At 38.3% G+C, this 19,046-nt stretch overlaps 1 protein-coding gene across 1 annotated transcript; it reads right to left on the reverse strand.

The window, feature by feature from the left end:
* Positions 1-8,478: 8,478 nt before the first annotated feature.
* LOC5569814 lies at positions 8,479-9,673 on the reverse strand. The gene is made up of 4 exons (XM_001652981.2): positions 9,382-9,673; positions 9,078-9,324; positions 8,883-9,013; positions 8,479-8,818 (listed from the first exon to the last, which is right to left on the reverse strand). The coding sequence occupies exons 1-4, from the start codon at positions 9,449-9,451 to the stop codon at positions 8,523-8,525; spliced, it is 744 nt and encodes a 247-aa protein (XP_001653031.2). The 5' UTR covers positions 9,452-9,673; the 3' UTR covers positions 8,479-8,522.
* Between the last annotated feature and the right edge of the window lie 9,373 nt (positions 9,674-19,046).

Raw genomic sequence — 19,046 nt, forward strand, 5'->3', positions numbered from 1 at the left:
CTCATTGAATTATTTTGAAAAAGCTGAACAAATTTTCGCAATAAAAGTCATCAACATGTATTAGTATACCAAAATGGATTGTATCAGAATGAAATTCATATGATTTAATATTATATACTATTTAAAAAAATAATTTTAGGCTGTTAAAGGCGGTAAACATGAATTAAACAATGAATTTATTATGGCAGATTGAAAAATGCTTCTTAGCTGCCACGCTTTAATATGTTGTTGTACTATAGTACAAAGATAACAACCAGCTAATGAAAGCAAATTAATTCCAACTAGTTGTGTATATAGAGTCTAATACTTAGGATGAGCGGTGAATGGCGCCCTACACATGTATCATTGGCACACGTGTTATTCGGTACCATTATACGTTGTTCACATGTCAACTTCTTTCCTACAAAAACAAATGTTTTATCTTGCGTCTAGCGCAAAAAGTTGCGATAAATATCGAAAAACCAATTTTTGACAGAATTTAATGTGTTGAAATGCTGTTAAGGTGACACAGTTTGGAATCAACTTCTGAGATTGCACTCAAACTTCAAAGGCACAAATCTCGCTAAGGAAGCATCCAACAACAGTGCACTTTTTATTTTGGCTTTGTGCACAAGCAGAAAGCTTAAAATAAAAAGATCAGAACCGTTTGCCAACTATTTCTCCAGTTTAGTGCCTTTGAAAACGTGAGTAGGGGCACAAGCCGGCCATTGTGCCGGTCATCTTTGGATTCCGAGATGTTTCACCTTAAATGAGCGGTGAATGGCGTCCTTACGGTAATATGATTATTTTCAATAACAGTCATCTTATTTGATTGGTCTCGTATTCGTCAATAATCAATTGTGTTCTGGAGTTATTGTTTATTTGCAAGAAACGGTTTAATTTAACAGAAATTCTGCCATAGATTAGCAGTTTCGTCAACAACCAAAAATTTTCTCTCGATTTATTCACCAGATTTGTTGAGAAATGCTTCAAGTAATTCGTTTTGCATCGGTACTTCAAAATCTTCAATTAATTTTTGCCAGTAAGTTCCTTATGAACATGAAGTTTGCTAAAATTATACCAGAGTTTATGTTTTTTTTCACCAATATTAAACTAATGTTCGTTTCGTAAAAAATGATAAGTCAAGTGAAATCTCAAATGCGTCATCTTTTAAGAATCATTGACGGGGCTGTAACTTTTTTGTCAATGAACCGATTTGTGAAATTTTTACATACGTTGGTGAATTTCCGTGATAGGATTTTTTATCAATTATCTTAAAAAATAGTTCATCGAATATTTTCATGAAAATAGTACGTTGTCTGTGTTTTGGAAAGCAAATTTAATTGAATTTTAATAAAAAAATTAAGAAAATTCAAAAGGGGGCTTCATTGCGTTCATTGCGGGGAAATTTTGTGAAATTGTGAAAAATTGTATAAAAACAACGAATTTTTGAAACTTTGGACGCTAATATCTCAGAAGAAGTTCTATATAAAATTATACATTCTTCGGTGAAGATTTGCAATAGGGAGTGGGCTATTATATTATGCATTGGTCAGTTGGGAATTTCACCACATGATGGCGCTAGCTAAAAAACATGGTTTTCTGATTCCCCTAAGCGACTATGACGTTCTATAGATCATACGATGGTTCTAAATTCTGATGATTTCTCGCGTTGAGTATCATACAGGCGTATCTGCAGTGATCGATTTCTCTTCGTCGATTTTCTCTTCGCATTATCGCACGAAATTCAAAAGATTTTTGAAGCATTTTACGATTCAGTATGATGAAGGATGATGAATACTTTCTACTGAGTCAAAAATAGGAGTCAAAAACAATCGCCCGGCCAAGTAATTAGCTAAAGAGAAAATCGATGAAGAGAAATCGATCACTGCAGTTACGCCCTTATGATACTGAACGCGAGATTTGTAATATTGATGTATTTGGCAAAGTTGCTCATTAGTCTAAAGGCTATACACTGTATGTTTGCTTTGTTGAACATTCTGGGGATCCCAAAACACAAACAACGTAGCTTTTTTCGCACAGAGAGAAGGTTAATTTACACATAGAACGTATTTCCATTTCAAGTCATTTTTGTGACTTATACTTGTAGTTTTCAAGTCACTTTTAGGTCACTTTTTGGTCACTATTTAGTCACTTTTTTGATCATTTTGGTCACTAAAGTCACTATTATTTTACTGTCTGACTGCTACCAGCCCTGTATTCCAAAGTCATGGCGTCAAGTGCGTGTTGTGTTTATTCCGAAGGCTAACAAAAAAGATAAAACTTCTCCAAAATCGTTCAGACCTATAAGTCTATCATCAATAATGCTGAAAATTATGGAAAAGCTTATTGATCACTACATTAAAACAGCTTACTGAAAACAAAATCCTAAAAGCATTCATCAGTTTGCTTATCAATCTGGAAAATCTACTTCAACTGCGTTACACGCACTGGTTTCAAAAATAGAAAAAAAACATTTGAAGCAAAGGAAGTTTGGCTTGCAACTTTTCTTGATATAGAAGGAGCTTTTGATAATGCATCACATAAATCCATGGCGAGGGCAATGTTAAAACATGGTTTTGACACATACATCTGTCGTAATTCCACTTTTAAATTTTATCTTCCGCCTATCTCTAAAACAAAACTCAATTTCGAAGAGTTGGTGCAAATACGTCCGTTCGTCTCGAAATCTAACCACCGAATCACCCAGATCAGCAACGCGCTCGTAACAGCCATCTGACCCCGTGCTTTCTCTCTCTTCAACTCGAGAATCATATATGTTTGTCTTCGTTCTACGCACTCTAACGTCAGCCTTTCTCATTTCTCCACATCTGTCTTCTGTTTAATCGACTTTCAGTGATGCCAAATAGGTTGAATTAAACCGTCATAAATCTATCAAACTTATTTTTACTCAATAAAATATTTATTACTAACTTTGTTATATATACTACAGCATCGTAAAATGGATTAGTGAAATGTTATCAAAACGCGAAATTACAGCCGCTCTCGGTAGCGTATCTATATCCGTAAAAGCTGTAAAGAGGTGTCCACAAGGAGGCGTATTATCGCCTCTTCTATGGTCGTTAGTGATAGATGAACTACTGACAAACCTAGAATCACAAGGATTCGAAATAAAAGGATATGCTGATGATATTTTTTATAATAGTCCGAGGTAAATACGATTCTGTCATCACCAACAAAATGCAGCGAGGCTTAGACTACACGATTCAATGGTGTATTACAGAAGGATTAGACATAAATCCTCGAAAAACGCATATTATTCCATTTACCAAAAGAAGAAAATTGGTAATTTCTGGACTTCATATGAAAGGAACTTTGATGACACTTTCTACAGAAGTTAAGTACCTAGGAATTATTTTAGATTGTAAATTAAACTGGAATTCACACCTGAAACAAATCATAGATAAAGCAACAAATGCGCTATGGTTAAGTAAACGTACTTTTGGTAATAAATCTTCGAGCTGTTTAGTAGAATACCTATAAGTAGATGAAAAAACCGAATTTAGTACTATACCATTTAATTCCACTAGAGTTTGTATCCTTTGACAGATACGCGTATTTCGACCTCAACTGTAAGGCCGTCTTCAGTGTCGTGTACTAGACTCGACTAGTACACGACACTGAAGACGACTAGTACACGACACTGAAGACGGCCTTACAGTTGAGGTCGAAATACGCGTATCTGTCAAAGGATACAAACTCTAGTGGAATTAAATGGTATAGTACTAAATTCGGTTTTTTCATCTACGTACTTTTGGTAATAAATGGGGTCTGAGGCCGATCATGATTCACTGGATATATACGACCATCATTAGACCCAGAATAACATATGCTTCTTTAGTGTGGTGGACCAAAACTAAGGAAAAATGCGCCATACAGAAGTTAGCAAAACTTCAAAGACTAGCAACAATGTGTACAACAGGCGCCATGCGCAGCGCACCCACAAAAGCTTTCGATGCGATTTTAAATCTTCTTCAACTACATCAGTTCATTCAATTAGAAGCCGAAAAAAGTGCTTTTCGATTTCAACAATGGAAACCTCTTCTTAGTGGTGATATCAAAGGACATTTAAGCATCTTAAATGATATCAAAATTAATCCATTAGTTACAGTCAACACAGACTGGATGGAAATACAGTTCAATTTCAACCGTATGTTCAATGTGGTAGAATCAGATCGTACTGTTTGGACCATGGGAGGACCACAAATTCGATCAGGATCCATCATTTTTTACACCGATGGTTCAAAACAAAATGGTCAAGTAGGAGCTGGTGTAACAGGCCCTGGTGTTAACCTTTCAGTTTCAATGGGTAGATGGCCAACCGTCTTCCAGGCAGAAATACAAGCGATTTTGGAATGTGCTTCTATTTGCTTAAAAAGGAAATATAAACACTCTAACGTATGTATGTTCTCTGATAGTCAGGCAGCTTTGTCTGCTATTAAATCGTATACGTGCACGTCAAAACTTGTATGGGAAAGCTTCCTCTAGCTCTAACAACTTTGTATTAATAATACGGTAAATCTTTACCGGGTTCCTGGACATTGTGGAATCGATGGCAATGAAAAGGCTGATGAATTAGCCAGGATTGGATCAACCGAAAAATTTCTAGGTCCAGAGCCATTTTGTGGAGTTTCAACATGCTCCATAAAAATGGAACTAAGGAACTGGAAACAGTCGATGGTGATTACAAACTGGAATAAAACTGCTGTGGCTCGACAGTCAAAACAGTTCAAAACGCCGCATGCTTCGAATACACAAAAGTTATTATTTTAGTCTAAAAATACCTGTGCACATACACAGGACTGATTACAGGGCATTGTTCAGCCAAATATCACCTAAGACTGATGGGAAAGGTTGAAGATGATATTTGTCGTTTTTGTAAAGAGAGTTGTGAAACCTCTGAACATTTATTATGTAGATAGAGTGATAGCGTTCGAATTTTGAATAAACTACGAAGGCTGTTGTTTTAGTCGATATCAGAATATTGCAATCTCATTATATGTAAAATGCAAAATCCCCGCTATTATTTGTTAAGAACGATATGTTGAAGGAATTTCCTGGCTTGCAGTCTTTAATCCTTAATTAAACACGTATTTTTTCTACTGTCCGACGTTTCGGCAACTGTTCAGAAACGTCGGACAGTAGAAACAATACAGTAGCGCGGGGGAACATCATTAAATCAATCACTGGGTTATGAGTTCGAATCCATATCATAGGCAATGCAGCAAAATATAATATGAGAAGTAGCAGTGGGTGGGTTCGTAACGGAGTGAGCGAAAAAGAAAACATTTTTGTGTTTGTTTTGCTCTCCGCCGAGGCGTTACGCTCATTTTGACATGAAAATAAAAATTTTCAGAAGTTGTTGCATCGAGACGGCCCGATATTTTGCTAAAACCTGCACTATATGCATTAAGTGTCTTGCTCTGTAGGCGCATAGAATGCAACATGAATGCATTTTTAACTGCTCACTGGTTACTTGGGTAACGGAGTGATGTTAGCGCCATTAAAACCGAAAATTCGTTTTGTAATATAAGGACTCTTCATTTAAGAAAGTGGACACGTGTTTTTTACAGTAAACTGTTTATTTTCGATCGAATTCATGAGTTTACCTAAAATACATTGTTTGTTTTGTTTGTTTTTTATTAACGACACTTTACACTTCATCCGTGCATTCGTGTCGGATATTTATACAAATTCGTTAATTAATCATTCTAAGCGCCTAATTCATGAGTTCAAATCAAATTTAATTATTAATTTTCCTAAGCTTTCTCGATCTAGTAACTCTCCAGCCTAAATCAGGAGACTGTTTTCTGTCCAGTTCAGAATCTTCGACCGCACCGAGTGTTTGCATTTCTTCTTTCTCTTCGCTCGATGGTCTAGCCGACAGCCGCCGTTTCGTGGATGTTTCCAGTTCGCAGCCTCGTTCACTATCGTCGTTGTCGTCGTCGTCGTCGTCGTCGTCATGCGGTGTTGGCGAGTGTTCGTCGTCGTTGTTCGTATGGTTCGTTCCATCTGCAACAGTAGAGCTGGACGCTTGTTCTTGATGTGTTGTTGTACTGTCCCCTTTCTCGTGACGGACTGGTTTCGATTTGTCGTCTTTCGAATAGGTGAAGAGTGTATGCTGTTTGTCTATTGTTATTCGCGATGGCACCGGCTTCTCCATCCTCATGCGTACAACTCGCACACCGTTCGGAATTCCCGCGAAATACTTTCTCCACAACTCGTTGTGGCTAGAGATGACTTTGCCATACTGGTGCATGTAGTCGGATATGGTGTTGTTAGACATCTGTGGTGGTAAATCGTGGATTCTAACAGTGGTAGTGGGACCATCCACGTACATCGGTATGTAGTAGAGTATTCCCTGATACTCAAGGTAGTGTCGCAAATGATGCTTTTTTGCCAGGCGTGGGGGTACGCCTGCGTCCCGCATTTCGATGTACAGGCAGTTGTCAAGGTTGTGCAGCTGGATGTTCCTTACATCGGTCATGTCGAGCTTAACGACATCCTTGAGGAACTCCTCCACCTGATCCGTTAAAATACGATGCGGCAGAACACTGAAATCAACAACAAGAGTGTTTTTTCGATGCGAAGACATCTTGTGTTTCGTAGCAGTGATCGTGGGGTACTAGAACAACGAGAGTTATAAAGAGCTCTGTGAAAACACGTCTATCGCGCACGAAAAGCGGCTGTCAACTGACCTAAAATACATGGAAATCAACGTAATTTCGATCAAATTCACATAAATTTGAACATTTATTGAGCATTGCTGGAGAATGCTCTAACTTTTCTTTTGATACCTCCCATAAAATTCTGCACAACTTTTTTCGGAACTTTTCGAACTGCTTTTTGAACTGCTGACCACATTTTCTTGAAAAAATCGATGGAGCTTGCTTCTCTTCCATCCTTTTTAAGATGCCGTTTGATTATTGCCCAATATGTTTCAATGAGGCGTAGTTTTGAGCAATTTGATGGATTCGATCATTTTTCTACAAATTCGACTTATTCCTTCTTGAGCATCTCCAAAGTAACTGAAGCATAGTGAGCCGATGCTAGGTCTGGCAAAAACAATGGAGGCATGGTATGCTTTCAGTAGATGGGCAGAAGCCATTTTTTAATGTATTCAGTTCTGTAATTTTCGCCGTAGATTGAACCCGTCGTGAAATATGTAGTACTTTCATACCGCAGGAGCAAATTGCTTGCCATACCAAATCATTTTTCCCAAATTTTTCTGTTGGGATGTATCGTACGTCGTCAGGCATATCTGTTTTGGCCACAGCGTTGAAAAAATTCAATTTGGACACTTCGCGATTTAAGCCAAATCTCGGAACGGCAGTTTTTCTGTACACCATTTGTGCAGAAAAAAATTGAGAGTCGCCATGTCAATTCGAATTTATAATTTTTTTATGTCAACTTTTGTCTGCTGTCAGAATAAACACTTGAGATCACACTGAAACAAAATTTTATTTGTTTTTATGGAATTTTTACACCAAAATGCTAATATTTAGGTGTCCACTTTCTTAAATAAACAGTCCTTATCTGCAAAAAACGTTTAATAACTCTGTGCCATGGATTTGAAAAAACCAGTGTTCATTGATTCTCAAGATTATTTCCAACAACTGCTCGATGGTCCATGTTTAACAACCCAGAATGTGCTTACGTCACATAGTCAGATTATGGCAATGCGTTCATTGACTATCGTAGACCAAGAAGATAATTGAAAATGAACTTCTCCCTATGATGAATGATCTACTCTTATCTACTACGCAAAGATCATCATCACTACCAAGCATCGTCAATGAACATCGAATACACATATCTTTCGAACACCACGCACCGCGAAACCTCATCCCGCCCAATTGCCAATTACAGAGACGAAGCCGCGATCATTGCCCAAATTCGTCGCAGCCAAACAATCTAATTACGAGGTAGGTCCCATTGATATCAGACGGTTCTATAGCTACTCTTCTGGCAGCACCATTTCTCCACGATCAGCCAAAAGGTGGCGAGCCAGTTCAACAACCGACCGACCCAAATCAAGTGACGCGCCGAAACTAAAAAAAAACTTGCACTCCTCGTGTGCGACATCCCCAGGGGCACTCACCACTAAAGTTCAGGGTCGTTGGACTGCTGCAGTCTGCAAGTGATCTTGTGCATAGCTTCTCTTTATTTTTTTACGACGCAAGTTTATTTATAACGCACCCCTATTCTTCCATGAAAGCGATGCACTTTTATCTTCAACCCCTTGTCGACAACGTTCCGATGGTTCTTATTGTCCGTACGGCTTGAAGGCTTTTGAACTGCATCAATGCCATTTTGATTGAAATCAATCAACAGCAGCGACGACGGCGGCGACCAGAAGAGACAAAAGGGGAACAGAAAGAGACAACCGATCGCTGCATTCGCCTCCCGGCTTGACGACGGGTCAGGAGAAGGGTTGGAACTGTGATACATTGTTTTTATTGGCAATTGATCGTTGGCTTGTTATTTTCTCAGTGTTTTATTGAGGCCGACTTTGTGCGAGATCATACGGGAAAGAGCTTTTGATACGGTGCCAATGCTAACACTTCGTTGGCGATGTGCTGCAGTCGGGCTCCCAGCTGCACCCGCAGGTCCTTTTCGATGAGTTTGACAAATTCCGGCCGGGACACACTGTCAAAGTGCCGATTCGTCCGGGGAATGTGGGTGCTGTGGTCCAGATCGTTGATCATGTAGTGGCCCATCACCAGCTCGATGTCCGTCACGTTCAGCCGGATGTGATCGAAGCCGGTGGATGCTTTGTACAGGTCACCTCGTGCCCGGAATTTGGCCGCCGAACTCCCTGTTGGAGGAAATTTCGAGATTAGGCGATGGGTGATCGCGGGTGGGATTGAGAAGGAACTTACTGATTGAAATGGTCAGGATTGTATTCTCCGTCGCCTCGTGGTTGTCGATGGACTCGGTGGTGTACATTCCAAGCAACTCCAAAGCAGGCATCAGCAAGGTGAGGCTCAGTTCTTTCTTTTTGAGATCAACGCTGTGAAGAGAAAAGGACCATTTTAGGAGTGATGCGATCACCGACGGCAAACGGCCGTATTTACCTCGTGTCATGAACGAAGCTGTTTTTCAGTCCAACTAGATACCGATTGACGAATACCGCCTTGAACTCTTTGCTCTGATGGGTGATAGTCATATTTGGGAGCAGAAGAGGATCGAATGGTGTAACGGAAACTTTCGGGGAGAGTTTTCCGCTAGCCATGAAGTTGACGAAATGCTGAATCGAGTTTCCGACGCAGTCACTCAAGTCGAGTGAACTCCTCGAACATCCTTCCGATTCTTGGCGTCGTCCTGTAATTGATCAAAACTCATTAATCCACATTCAATCAAACTCTTCGTAGATCTTACGAGTTGGTGCAGTCAAAGCTACGTGGATGCCAGCTAACAGCAGCATCAAGCACATGCCGGATGAGACCATTTTGTTCCTTGACAAGAAAATCACAGATTCAGCGCACTGCCCGAGACTAGAACTCCGCACGACACCAACGATCGCTCGCTACTGCGACTCGGTCAATCAATCGCTTCGGTCCAGATTGTACGGGCTCTAATATGTTGCAAAAATTATCGTTTGCCAAAATTCGACCTATCTCCGACGAGTATCTCCAGACTCCAGATCGATCCGAACCAGGGAAAGTCACTCTTGGGTTTGAACATCGAGCGATCCGAGTAGGCATTGATCAATTGAAATTCGCGTTGATTCAATTAAATGGTGGCGCTTCGGCGGCCCATTTGCCATCTCTTTCCATCTCCCAGTAGGCAACTGTCCCGGATTGCAACTGCGGAGTTCTCGGTGCAGCAGAAATGGACCAATCATACCTCGTCATTGCATTCCCCAATCCTCCACGCCTGTTGATTGACCGATCTTTGCAGCGTTGAACCCTCAACGGCTCAACGAAGAATTGCACATTTTCATAAGCGCTCTATTTCCATGCCAACTGCTGATCAATTGGTTACCCCGGCGACGCTTCCCCGACTACTGCGACTAGCGCTTAGACTATATGACACTGCCTCTGAAACTGCTCGCCAACGTCGTCTACTCGCGTAATTGATTGAGAAGCTTCATCGTTATTTTCGGCTAGCGCAACCGAACAAGAAATTCATTGAAGGCGGCCAAAAATTGACTCAATGGACCTCCTCCATGATGAATACGTATCTGGTTCGATGACAATGATGATCAGACAGACCAACCTTCCGACTATCTGCCCGTTGCGTATGAAGCACGGAATCAATTTGTAGAACATATCGTGGGGCTATGCTTCGATAGTTTCATTCATGGCTTTTTCCACGGATTGAGAGTTCGATTGGCCGGTCGATCAACTAGCGGGCGCCAACGGCGATGAACGCGACCATAAAGCAAAGGGGCAAAAATAGCCGCTGTGCGTTGCGTGAGTGAAGATTAATACGGATCGTGTTGGGTAAGGTCAGGGGCCGGTGGAGGCTGTTGTGTGCAAGTTAGGAATCGCACGAAGTGGGTTTGGCGGTGATGGAAGTGTTGACTTGAAAGCAATATTGTGTAGAAGTGCAAGCTTGCGTGGTGCTGATCGAAACTGCAAGAAAAGCTCTTACGATAGAAGAACATTATTGATAAAAATAGGGTGAAGGACCAGTTTTCAGTCGATCTAGAGCGGTTCCACGCGAAATCGTCCATAAAATGCTGAAATCTGACATGTACCATTCCGATTAGGATGAAACTGCGCAGATGTATTAAGTATATTAAACGAAAATTATCTCATATAATTGGGGATCGTTTAGAATCGAGTGTAACTTCTGATAAGGGCGTATGTATTTTTGGCACCACCATTTCAAAAAAAATTGTACCTCGGAAACCGTTTGTTATAGAGAAATAGTGTCTGAGGAGGGATGGTAGACAATTAAATAGGCTTTGTAAAAAAATATACACTGACAAAAAATACTCTTATTTTCATGAAAGAATCGAAATTAAACCTTAAAACACAAATTGCAAAAAATAGGTATCTTCGATTTTTTTCAAATTTTTTCTGTAAAATTTCAATGTAAAACCAGATGTCTTAAGCACAGTTTCAACATGGTGCAATCTAAAATAAAAAAGTTTTTCTAAGAGCAACTTTTGGTGCATTTCTGAAAATTCAATTTCTGGCAGTAGAACAGACGTTTTGATGCTGTAATATGATTCTTCATCCAAAAACATTTCAAAATGCTTATAACAATGATCTTCCTAAAACTAGCCGTTTTCTAGATATTTAGGATTCAATTATATTAATATCATAAAACTTAAGAAAATACGCCCGTTTCATAAGTTACTCCAGATGCTCCACCAACAATGTTACGTTTATCTCTTTCCACATTAATATCCCATGTTTTAAGGTCAGTTTCAACATGATGCAATTTAAAATAAAAAAAAAAATTCTAAGAACAACTTTTGGTGTGTTAAAAAATTTCTAAGAACAACTTTTGGTGTGTTTTCAATTTCTGGTTATAGAAAAGGCGTTTTGATGCTGCAATATGATTTTTTATCCAAAACTTATTCCAGATGCTCCATCAACAATGTTACGTTAATCTCTTCCCACATTAATATCCCATCTACTTTTTTTTTTGACATTTAGACGGTTGGATGAACTGTTCGAAAGATACAGGATGATTGTTGGAATATTGTTGAGAATTAATATAAGTATTACGAGAGACAAACAGACGTAACACTGGATAAATTTCCATCGCCCACGAATTTAACGATCAGTTTAAAATACAACAGTTGTCAAGTTCACAACCAGAGGCGCGCGCGTCGCTTTCCTTCGTGTTTGACATTTCACACTACCGCCACCTGTTGGACATGTGGCACAAAAAGTTATTTCGTTCAATAAGCTCACTAGATGGTGGTAGTGCTTGTCGTCGAGAGAATTTTGTGAAAAATGTTCTAGGTGTTACTTCTGTTTGTCTGTGGTATTACGATGGAAGATGATAATATGAATGACGTTAAGGAGGGGAAGAAGGAAAAACGCCTTTAAACTTCTTAACCTTATTTATTTATTGTCACGATTATTGTACATAATTTTAATATTTTTATTTGTTTTAATATATATTGGTATAGAACAGATTTTAAATGTCAACTTATTTGATTATGTTTTTACTTTTCTATAAACATTATAATAGCTTACTTCCTCATCACTTGAATACAGTTTTGCTGCGATTTTGTTTTCGGAAATGGGTACAAAGCAATGGAATTTCTGTGTTCCTGAAATTAGCTTTGCTTGTTGATGTAGGGTAAATGATGGCTTCGGCACCCTGAGGGTATTTTCGGCAGCACTAACTTATCGTCCTTGTTTAAATTTATCTATGGAACAAGAGTTAACTTCAATGTACTCAACATATTCCTTGAACTATAATCTTCCATGTAAATCACATCTTTCACAAAAATATTATATAACATGGGTTTTATCATTAAATCAAATAAATGCTTACGAAATTATCGTCATTCGTGAGCTGCCGAATAAAACAACACAAGAACAGCTTACAAAAACTCACCCCTTTAAAAGGTCCAATTCTCAGCTCCAATGCCAATTTTTTCACACAGGCTACGCACCGATCACTTATGCACTGATGAACTTTTGATTTGTAAGTAAAGCACTCGAAAATACTTAATTTTTATGCTTTAAATCACAAACTGAAATTGATGCACTTTGATTTCCTCGGCAATCAATTTTTATTACTGGACTAGGTTGCCAGAAAACCATATTCAATTGCGCTGTATTAATTATTCACGATTTAAATTCACCGCAAAAATAGAACACAACTAATTAATTTATTGGAATTAGCCAACAAAGCATGGATTGGTAACAATTGAACCTTTTAATACTTTCTTATTAGTAGATTGTAGGGCATAATCTTCAATATACTGATAAACATATAAAATATACGTCTGTTAATAGTTGAACTATTTTGGCAACACTCCTGTTGTTCTACAGGCAATCAGAGGATGATGTTTTTGTGTCAAGTCATAAGTGAATTGATTTGCAAAGGGCCTATTCTGATTTTCTCATACACTGAGAATAATAGGAACGCAAATCAATTTTACTGACTAAGTTTGGATTTTGATCCGAATGGATCGGTATTGTTCATAAACCAGAAAAAAATCGTGGAATATTGAAAACAAATGTGCAAGTACCGTCGTTGGGGGTGAGATTGGGCCAAAAATGCGTAAATCCTCATTTATTTTTGAACAAATTTCGCAATTTGACTTGATGTGTACGTTTAAAAAAATATGTATTCTCATTGCAAAAATATATTTCACGGTAGCCTCAGGCAGGCATCAAAATTATCAGATATACGATGATACTATCATCTATCTGATAGACAACTGATACTACCAGTTCAGCCAGATGATACTATCACTTCTTGTCCATCCTGATAGTGTCACTGAGAGAATGGTTCCTTTCAGAGATAGAGGATAGAGTGATAGTATCGCTATCCCAAAAATTCTTATGATGATACTATCAGTACAACATCTCTCAAATAACAATGATCAATTGATAAAAATAGAATAAAAATTGTTGGACGATGGGTATAGAAAATTAACTAAATTCCATATTTAGCAATCCAATGTGGCGGCTTCAGGAGTGTAAAAATTGTTGGAAACCCATGCAATATGGGTAATTTCGGAATGGGCACGATGAGGATATGACGAAAATCGATATCTGACGCCATTTTGAAATCCAATATGGCGGCCTCCGGATTAGTAAAATCATTGAAAACCCATGCAATATGGGCATTTTTGGAACGAGCGCGACGAGGGGATGACGAAAATAGATGCTCGATGCCATTTTGAAATCCAAGATGGCGGCATCTGGTTAAGGAAATTTGTTGAACCCCATGCAATATGGGTATTTTCGGAACGGGCGCGACGAGAGGATGACGAAAATCGATATCCGATGCCATTTTGAAATCCAAGATGGCGACCTCCGGTTTGGTAAAATTATTGAAAACCTATGCAATATGAGTATTTTTGGGACGGGCGCGACGAGGGGATGATGAAAATCGATGTTCGACGCCATTTTGAAATCCAAGATAACGGCTTCCGGATTAGAAAAATCATTCCTCGATATAACGTAACCTCTTTATAGCGTAACTCAAAATAACATGAACAAAAACCTGATTTATGAATGATTCATGATATCCGTCATGCCCTCATCGTGCCCGTTCCAAAAATACCCATATTGAATGGGTTTCAATGATTTAACTAAACCGGAGGTTGCCATCTTGGATTTCAAAATGGCGTCGGACATCGATATCCGTCATCTTCTCGTCGCAACTGTTCCGAAAATACCCATATTGCATTGGTTTTCAACGATTTTCCTTAACCGGAGGCCGCCATCTTGGATTTCAAGATGGCGTCGCACATCGATTTCCGTCATCCCCTCGTCGCGCCCGTTTCGATAATATCCATGAGAACATACCTTGATTTATTTTTATTGGCTTTTTCCCATTATGCGCAAGATTTTGGTTTCAGTATTTGTATCAATGATAGGATAGATAGGGATAGCTATAGAATTTTGCAAATAGTATATTTTTCCCCAAAGATAGATGATAAAAAAAAAACAGTGATAAAAATGCTGATAGTATCTCCATCCGTCTATCAATTGATAGAGATAATATAGTCTATCTTCTATTCATCATTTTTCAAGAAGTGATAGTATCCCTATCACTACCCATAGTGATAGTATCATTTGATAGTATCAAAAGATAGACGTTATAATGGTAAAGGAGAGGGATAAATTTGAAGCCTGTTACCTGGAATCGAACCAAGAACCTTGTGATCAATAGGCTCGTGCGCACTCCCCTCGTCTATCGGGTTTATGGACAAAAGGTCGAAAGACAAAAGGTCGAAAATGATTTGCTTGGTGGGAATTTTTTCCTTCTTTGAAAAAAGATTTTCGAGCTTTTGTCTCCCCTTTTTTGTTCTTCGACTTTTTGTCCTTTCGACCTTTTGTCTTTAGATCTTCTGTCCTTTCAACCTTTTGTTTTTCGACCTTTTGTTATAGATTTTTAAGGCAAAATGTATGAATTTCTATAGTCCAGATCGCCGCATGTAGAATTGATAGGCAATAAGAACAAATCAAGAGAACCGTGTTTGGCCATTCCCCCCTCCGCAACGGTGAAAAAGTAAATTTTGTGTTTGAGCCGCAACGTTTGAGCCTACTCCCCCTCCCCCTAGAGCGTTACGTAACTTGTGGACGGCGCCTTAGTCTGCCAGATTTAGTGGCGTTGTGTATTCAATACGACTCTCAGCTATTCTATTTAAAACTGCAATGCTGTTCTCAGTGTAGTCTGTATTTTTCTGCATTGGCCCTTTCAACGAGTAGAACATAATTAATGACGTTCAATTTCAGGCATTGTCAACAAATACGAAGTGTTACCAATACATAACCTAGTTTTTGTACATTTTTGGATTGCCGAAGAGAACAATTTTGTTGCCGACAATAGTAATTGCATTGCCGATAAAAGAACAAGTGCCTCGTGACTTTGGTGAGGAAAAGTAGACGATTTAGAGAACAAAATAGTGTGTTATGCATAATATTTAATAAATTAAGTGTGCTCAAGTGTAGTTCAGGTGTCTCCTGTTAATTGTTGTGCTTTGTTGTTGTGTATAATTGCCTTCCTAAAAGTTCAACTGCTTAGGCTGCCGACAATACGTAAGTTCCCCTATATTACTTAGTTTTTCTGATCCTTGTTCGTAATCTTCCTGTGACACAAAACAAAATGACAATTTTGTCAGGTATTCTTCTCTCCGCTTACTAGCCCACTCATAAGCTTTTGCATTAGTGATTGGATGCTCATGCTGTCTTGCCAGACTAGCTCTAGTAGCCATCCTTTTCAATGTGCCACCAATGGCATCACATGGCCCTTTACCATGTGCAGTGGCAAAAAATGCCATTCTACGTCGTACTTTGATCTAAATTGACATAAGGTCGCAATTTTTTTTTTTTATATATTGGGATGCAGCCCCATCTGACATAAATATCATTCGTTTGATATGCATTCGTTGTTTCAAAAATGTTATTAGTTTAGATATAAAAACATGCACTGCTACTGTATCGTGACTCATGACTTCAGACACAACAACAAAGCTCAAATTCTTTACTATTCCTCCATCATTAAAATAAACAACAAATGGATGTATTGTTGCTTGATCGTTGTTCCAGTAATGGCTTTGAGCCTCATCCTGAAGAACAAATGTGTAATTTTCAGAAAAGTCACATATGACGACAACTTCGTTTTCTTGCAATGTTGCTTTTCTATCTTTAAGAAATGAAGATTGTTGCTTTTTAATGTAATCGTGAGTTACTAATTTCTCTAATTATTAACTAAAATATGACACAAATTCATCCTCTGGTTTTACTAATGCTTCCAAATCGCATCTATCGGTAGAAATCCACTGTTCAAAACTAATTTCAATCAAATTGCGTTTTTCTAGTTCCTCTAAAAACCATTTTTCAAAATCATCTAATTTTGGACAGTTATTGCATTCACGAAGAAAGCAATATTTTGTTCTGGTTGATAAGCTACATACAATTTTTTCCATGTAATTAACGTATTCAAAGTCCAACGAATATTTCTTCAGGCTGTGAAGCATTAAATTCACATTTTCGTGAAATGTGCAAACGCACACGTTTGTGAACCAGAGGTACACAATAATTTACAATTTTTGGGTCTGAGGGATGCAAACGAACTAAATCCAATTTTTGAATTAGGATTGATTTCAATAAATCTGAAGTAAGTTTCTCGCAGTGTCATCATTAATAATCTTTTTTGGACACGCTGACGCTTACCATTCTTTACCATGGAAACAAAGTCTCTTTCGTCGTGTAATGATCGGCTGACATCATCGTCGTTAAAGTATTGAAGAACTTTATGTTCGACTTCATTATTCAAACTTTGTCCACATTTGCTATCTGGTGTAGACAATACTCCTTTTTGTTCAGCCAATTTTTTGGCTTCCATCGCCATGTCTTGTTGATGCCAAACTCTGTAACCATTTTCTGGACAGACCACGACTTCGGCAAAACTGTCAAAATACGGAACTTCTCGGGCCTTGTTGTCTCAGCGTCGGAAAATTTTTCCTTCAGTTGGTTGATCATCTCGTCATAATCCTTGAATTTTTGTTCGCGGACTGCTGCCTCATCTTCTTCCTCAGGAAAGTTGAAAATGCTTCTTCGCATACCGTTTGTGATTTCCTTGAATTTTTGTTGGGGGTAACTGTTCTGTTCGAGTTTTCTCAACGAAACCGGTGACACGCTGATACCAGAAATTCCCATGTTGAAGAGCTCGATGTTATGAATTCTGGAGTAGTCTAGTACATCACTGTTTTTAGATGATGCTGACACTATCGAGCTTGCTGATGGTATCTCCTCTAAACCATCCTGTGATGGTAATGGTTGATTAACATTCGACGTTGCAGGTTGGTCCTCACGATTGTTGACTTTCGGATTAAAACGATCCTGTGATGATAACGGTTGATTCGCACTCGACGTTGCAGGTTGGTCCTCACGATTGTTGATTTGCGGATTAAAACGATACACAGACACACGGCATGAGCCGCAAATCTTCAACGACGTATTAACCCTCTAATACCCAAATTTTTGTTTTCGATCTAAATATTATTTTTCGTTATCTAAAATCATTCTAAACACGGTTTGGGCAATGATTTATTTTTCTTCGCAAATTTATGAATTTTGGTTTTTGATTTTTATTAATTTTATTTTTGAACATCCCTATCCTTTTCAATTTTTTCTTGAAGCCTCTTCTGGTTACTGATTTTAGACAATAATAAAAATTTGAGTTTTTACTATACTTTTGAAAATATGATTTTTTTATTTTTTTTCTGGAACATTTTTTATTTTCCGTGTAACTAACGGAAAAACAGATTTGAAATCATTTCAATACCATCAGGCTCTTCTTCTGTGATAGGTTGATCGTAGAAAAATATAAAAGGTACAATTTTTTATAATACACGTTAAATGAATCCCAGGCATTTGTAGGTTATGTAAGAATACAATTTTTCAAACAATTTTCAATAACACAAAAAAGTTTCAAAAATCATAAAAACTTTTCTTATATGCGTGTTATGAGTCAAGGTTTAGGCCAAAAATAAAATCATTTTAATTTCCGAGCTACGAAAAAATACACAAAATTCCAAAGTGTACCCCGTCTGAAGGCGGGGTTGGGTATTAGAGGGTTAAGAGGAACTTCACATTGCATGGCAACTAGTTTTTGAATCATTTCTTCGGTTAAAAAACGTTTCGATGATGAACATTTTTGTTACTCTTCGGGAACGGTCTACAGCACTTGTACCTTTTTGTGAAATCCATTTTGATCTAATATTGAACGTTAACTGTTTATCTGTTTAACTGTTAATCGCTATTTGTAAATTTGTACGGTCATGATTTGCCAGCATGGCCAGGTATACGCTTGTACGGGTAAGCAAAATGGGAGTTACTTCGAGTAAGAGAAAATTGAGAGTGGATAGATAGAAAAGTTCGATAGAATCCGCTATAAAAGGCAGGGAACGATCAGGCTCTGGGCCTTGACTCCGTATTTGTCTTGGTTTGTTTGACGGATCATTTTGGAGGGATTGGTGGCGGCTAATAATATTGTTACATATTGTTATTGTTACTTCTCAACAATTCGTTTATTTGTGTAAGTGTCAAAGATAAAGTTGATGGGATATTATTGTGCATTTCATTCACCACTGGACTCCGCAGTTAGTTTTTATAAGTGAGGGAAGGAAAATAAAAGTGCGATTCTGCATCCAATCTTGTTGATGTCTTCAGCGCACTCATTCATTATAAATCGTAGAATAAGTGCGCTGAAGACACCAACAAGATTTGATGCAGGACCGCACTTTTATTTACATTCTCGCGCTTATGAAAACTGACTGCACAGTCCAGTGGTGAACGAAATACCCAATAATGTGGGAAGAGATTAACGTAACATTGTTGATGGAGCATCTGGAATAATGCAAGAAACGGGCGTATTTTCTTAAG

The sequence above is a fragment of the Aedes aegypti genome, chromosome 2 (genome assembly GCF_002204515.2).
Source record: "Aedes aegypti strain LVP_AGWG chromosome 2, AaegL5.0 Primary Assembly, whole genome shotgun sequence".
In the NCBI taxonomy this organism is placed as follows: Eukaryota; Metazoa; Arthropoda; class Insecta; order Diptera; family Culicidae; genus Aedes; species Aedes aegypti.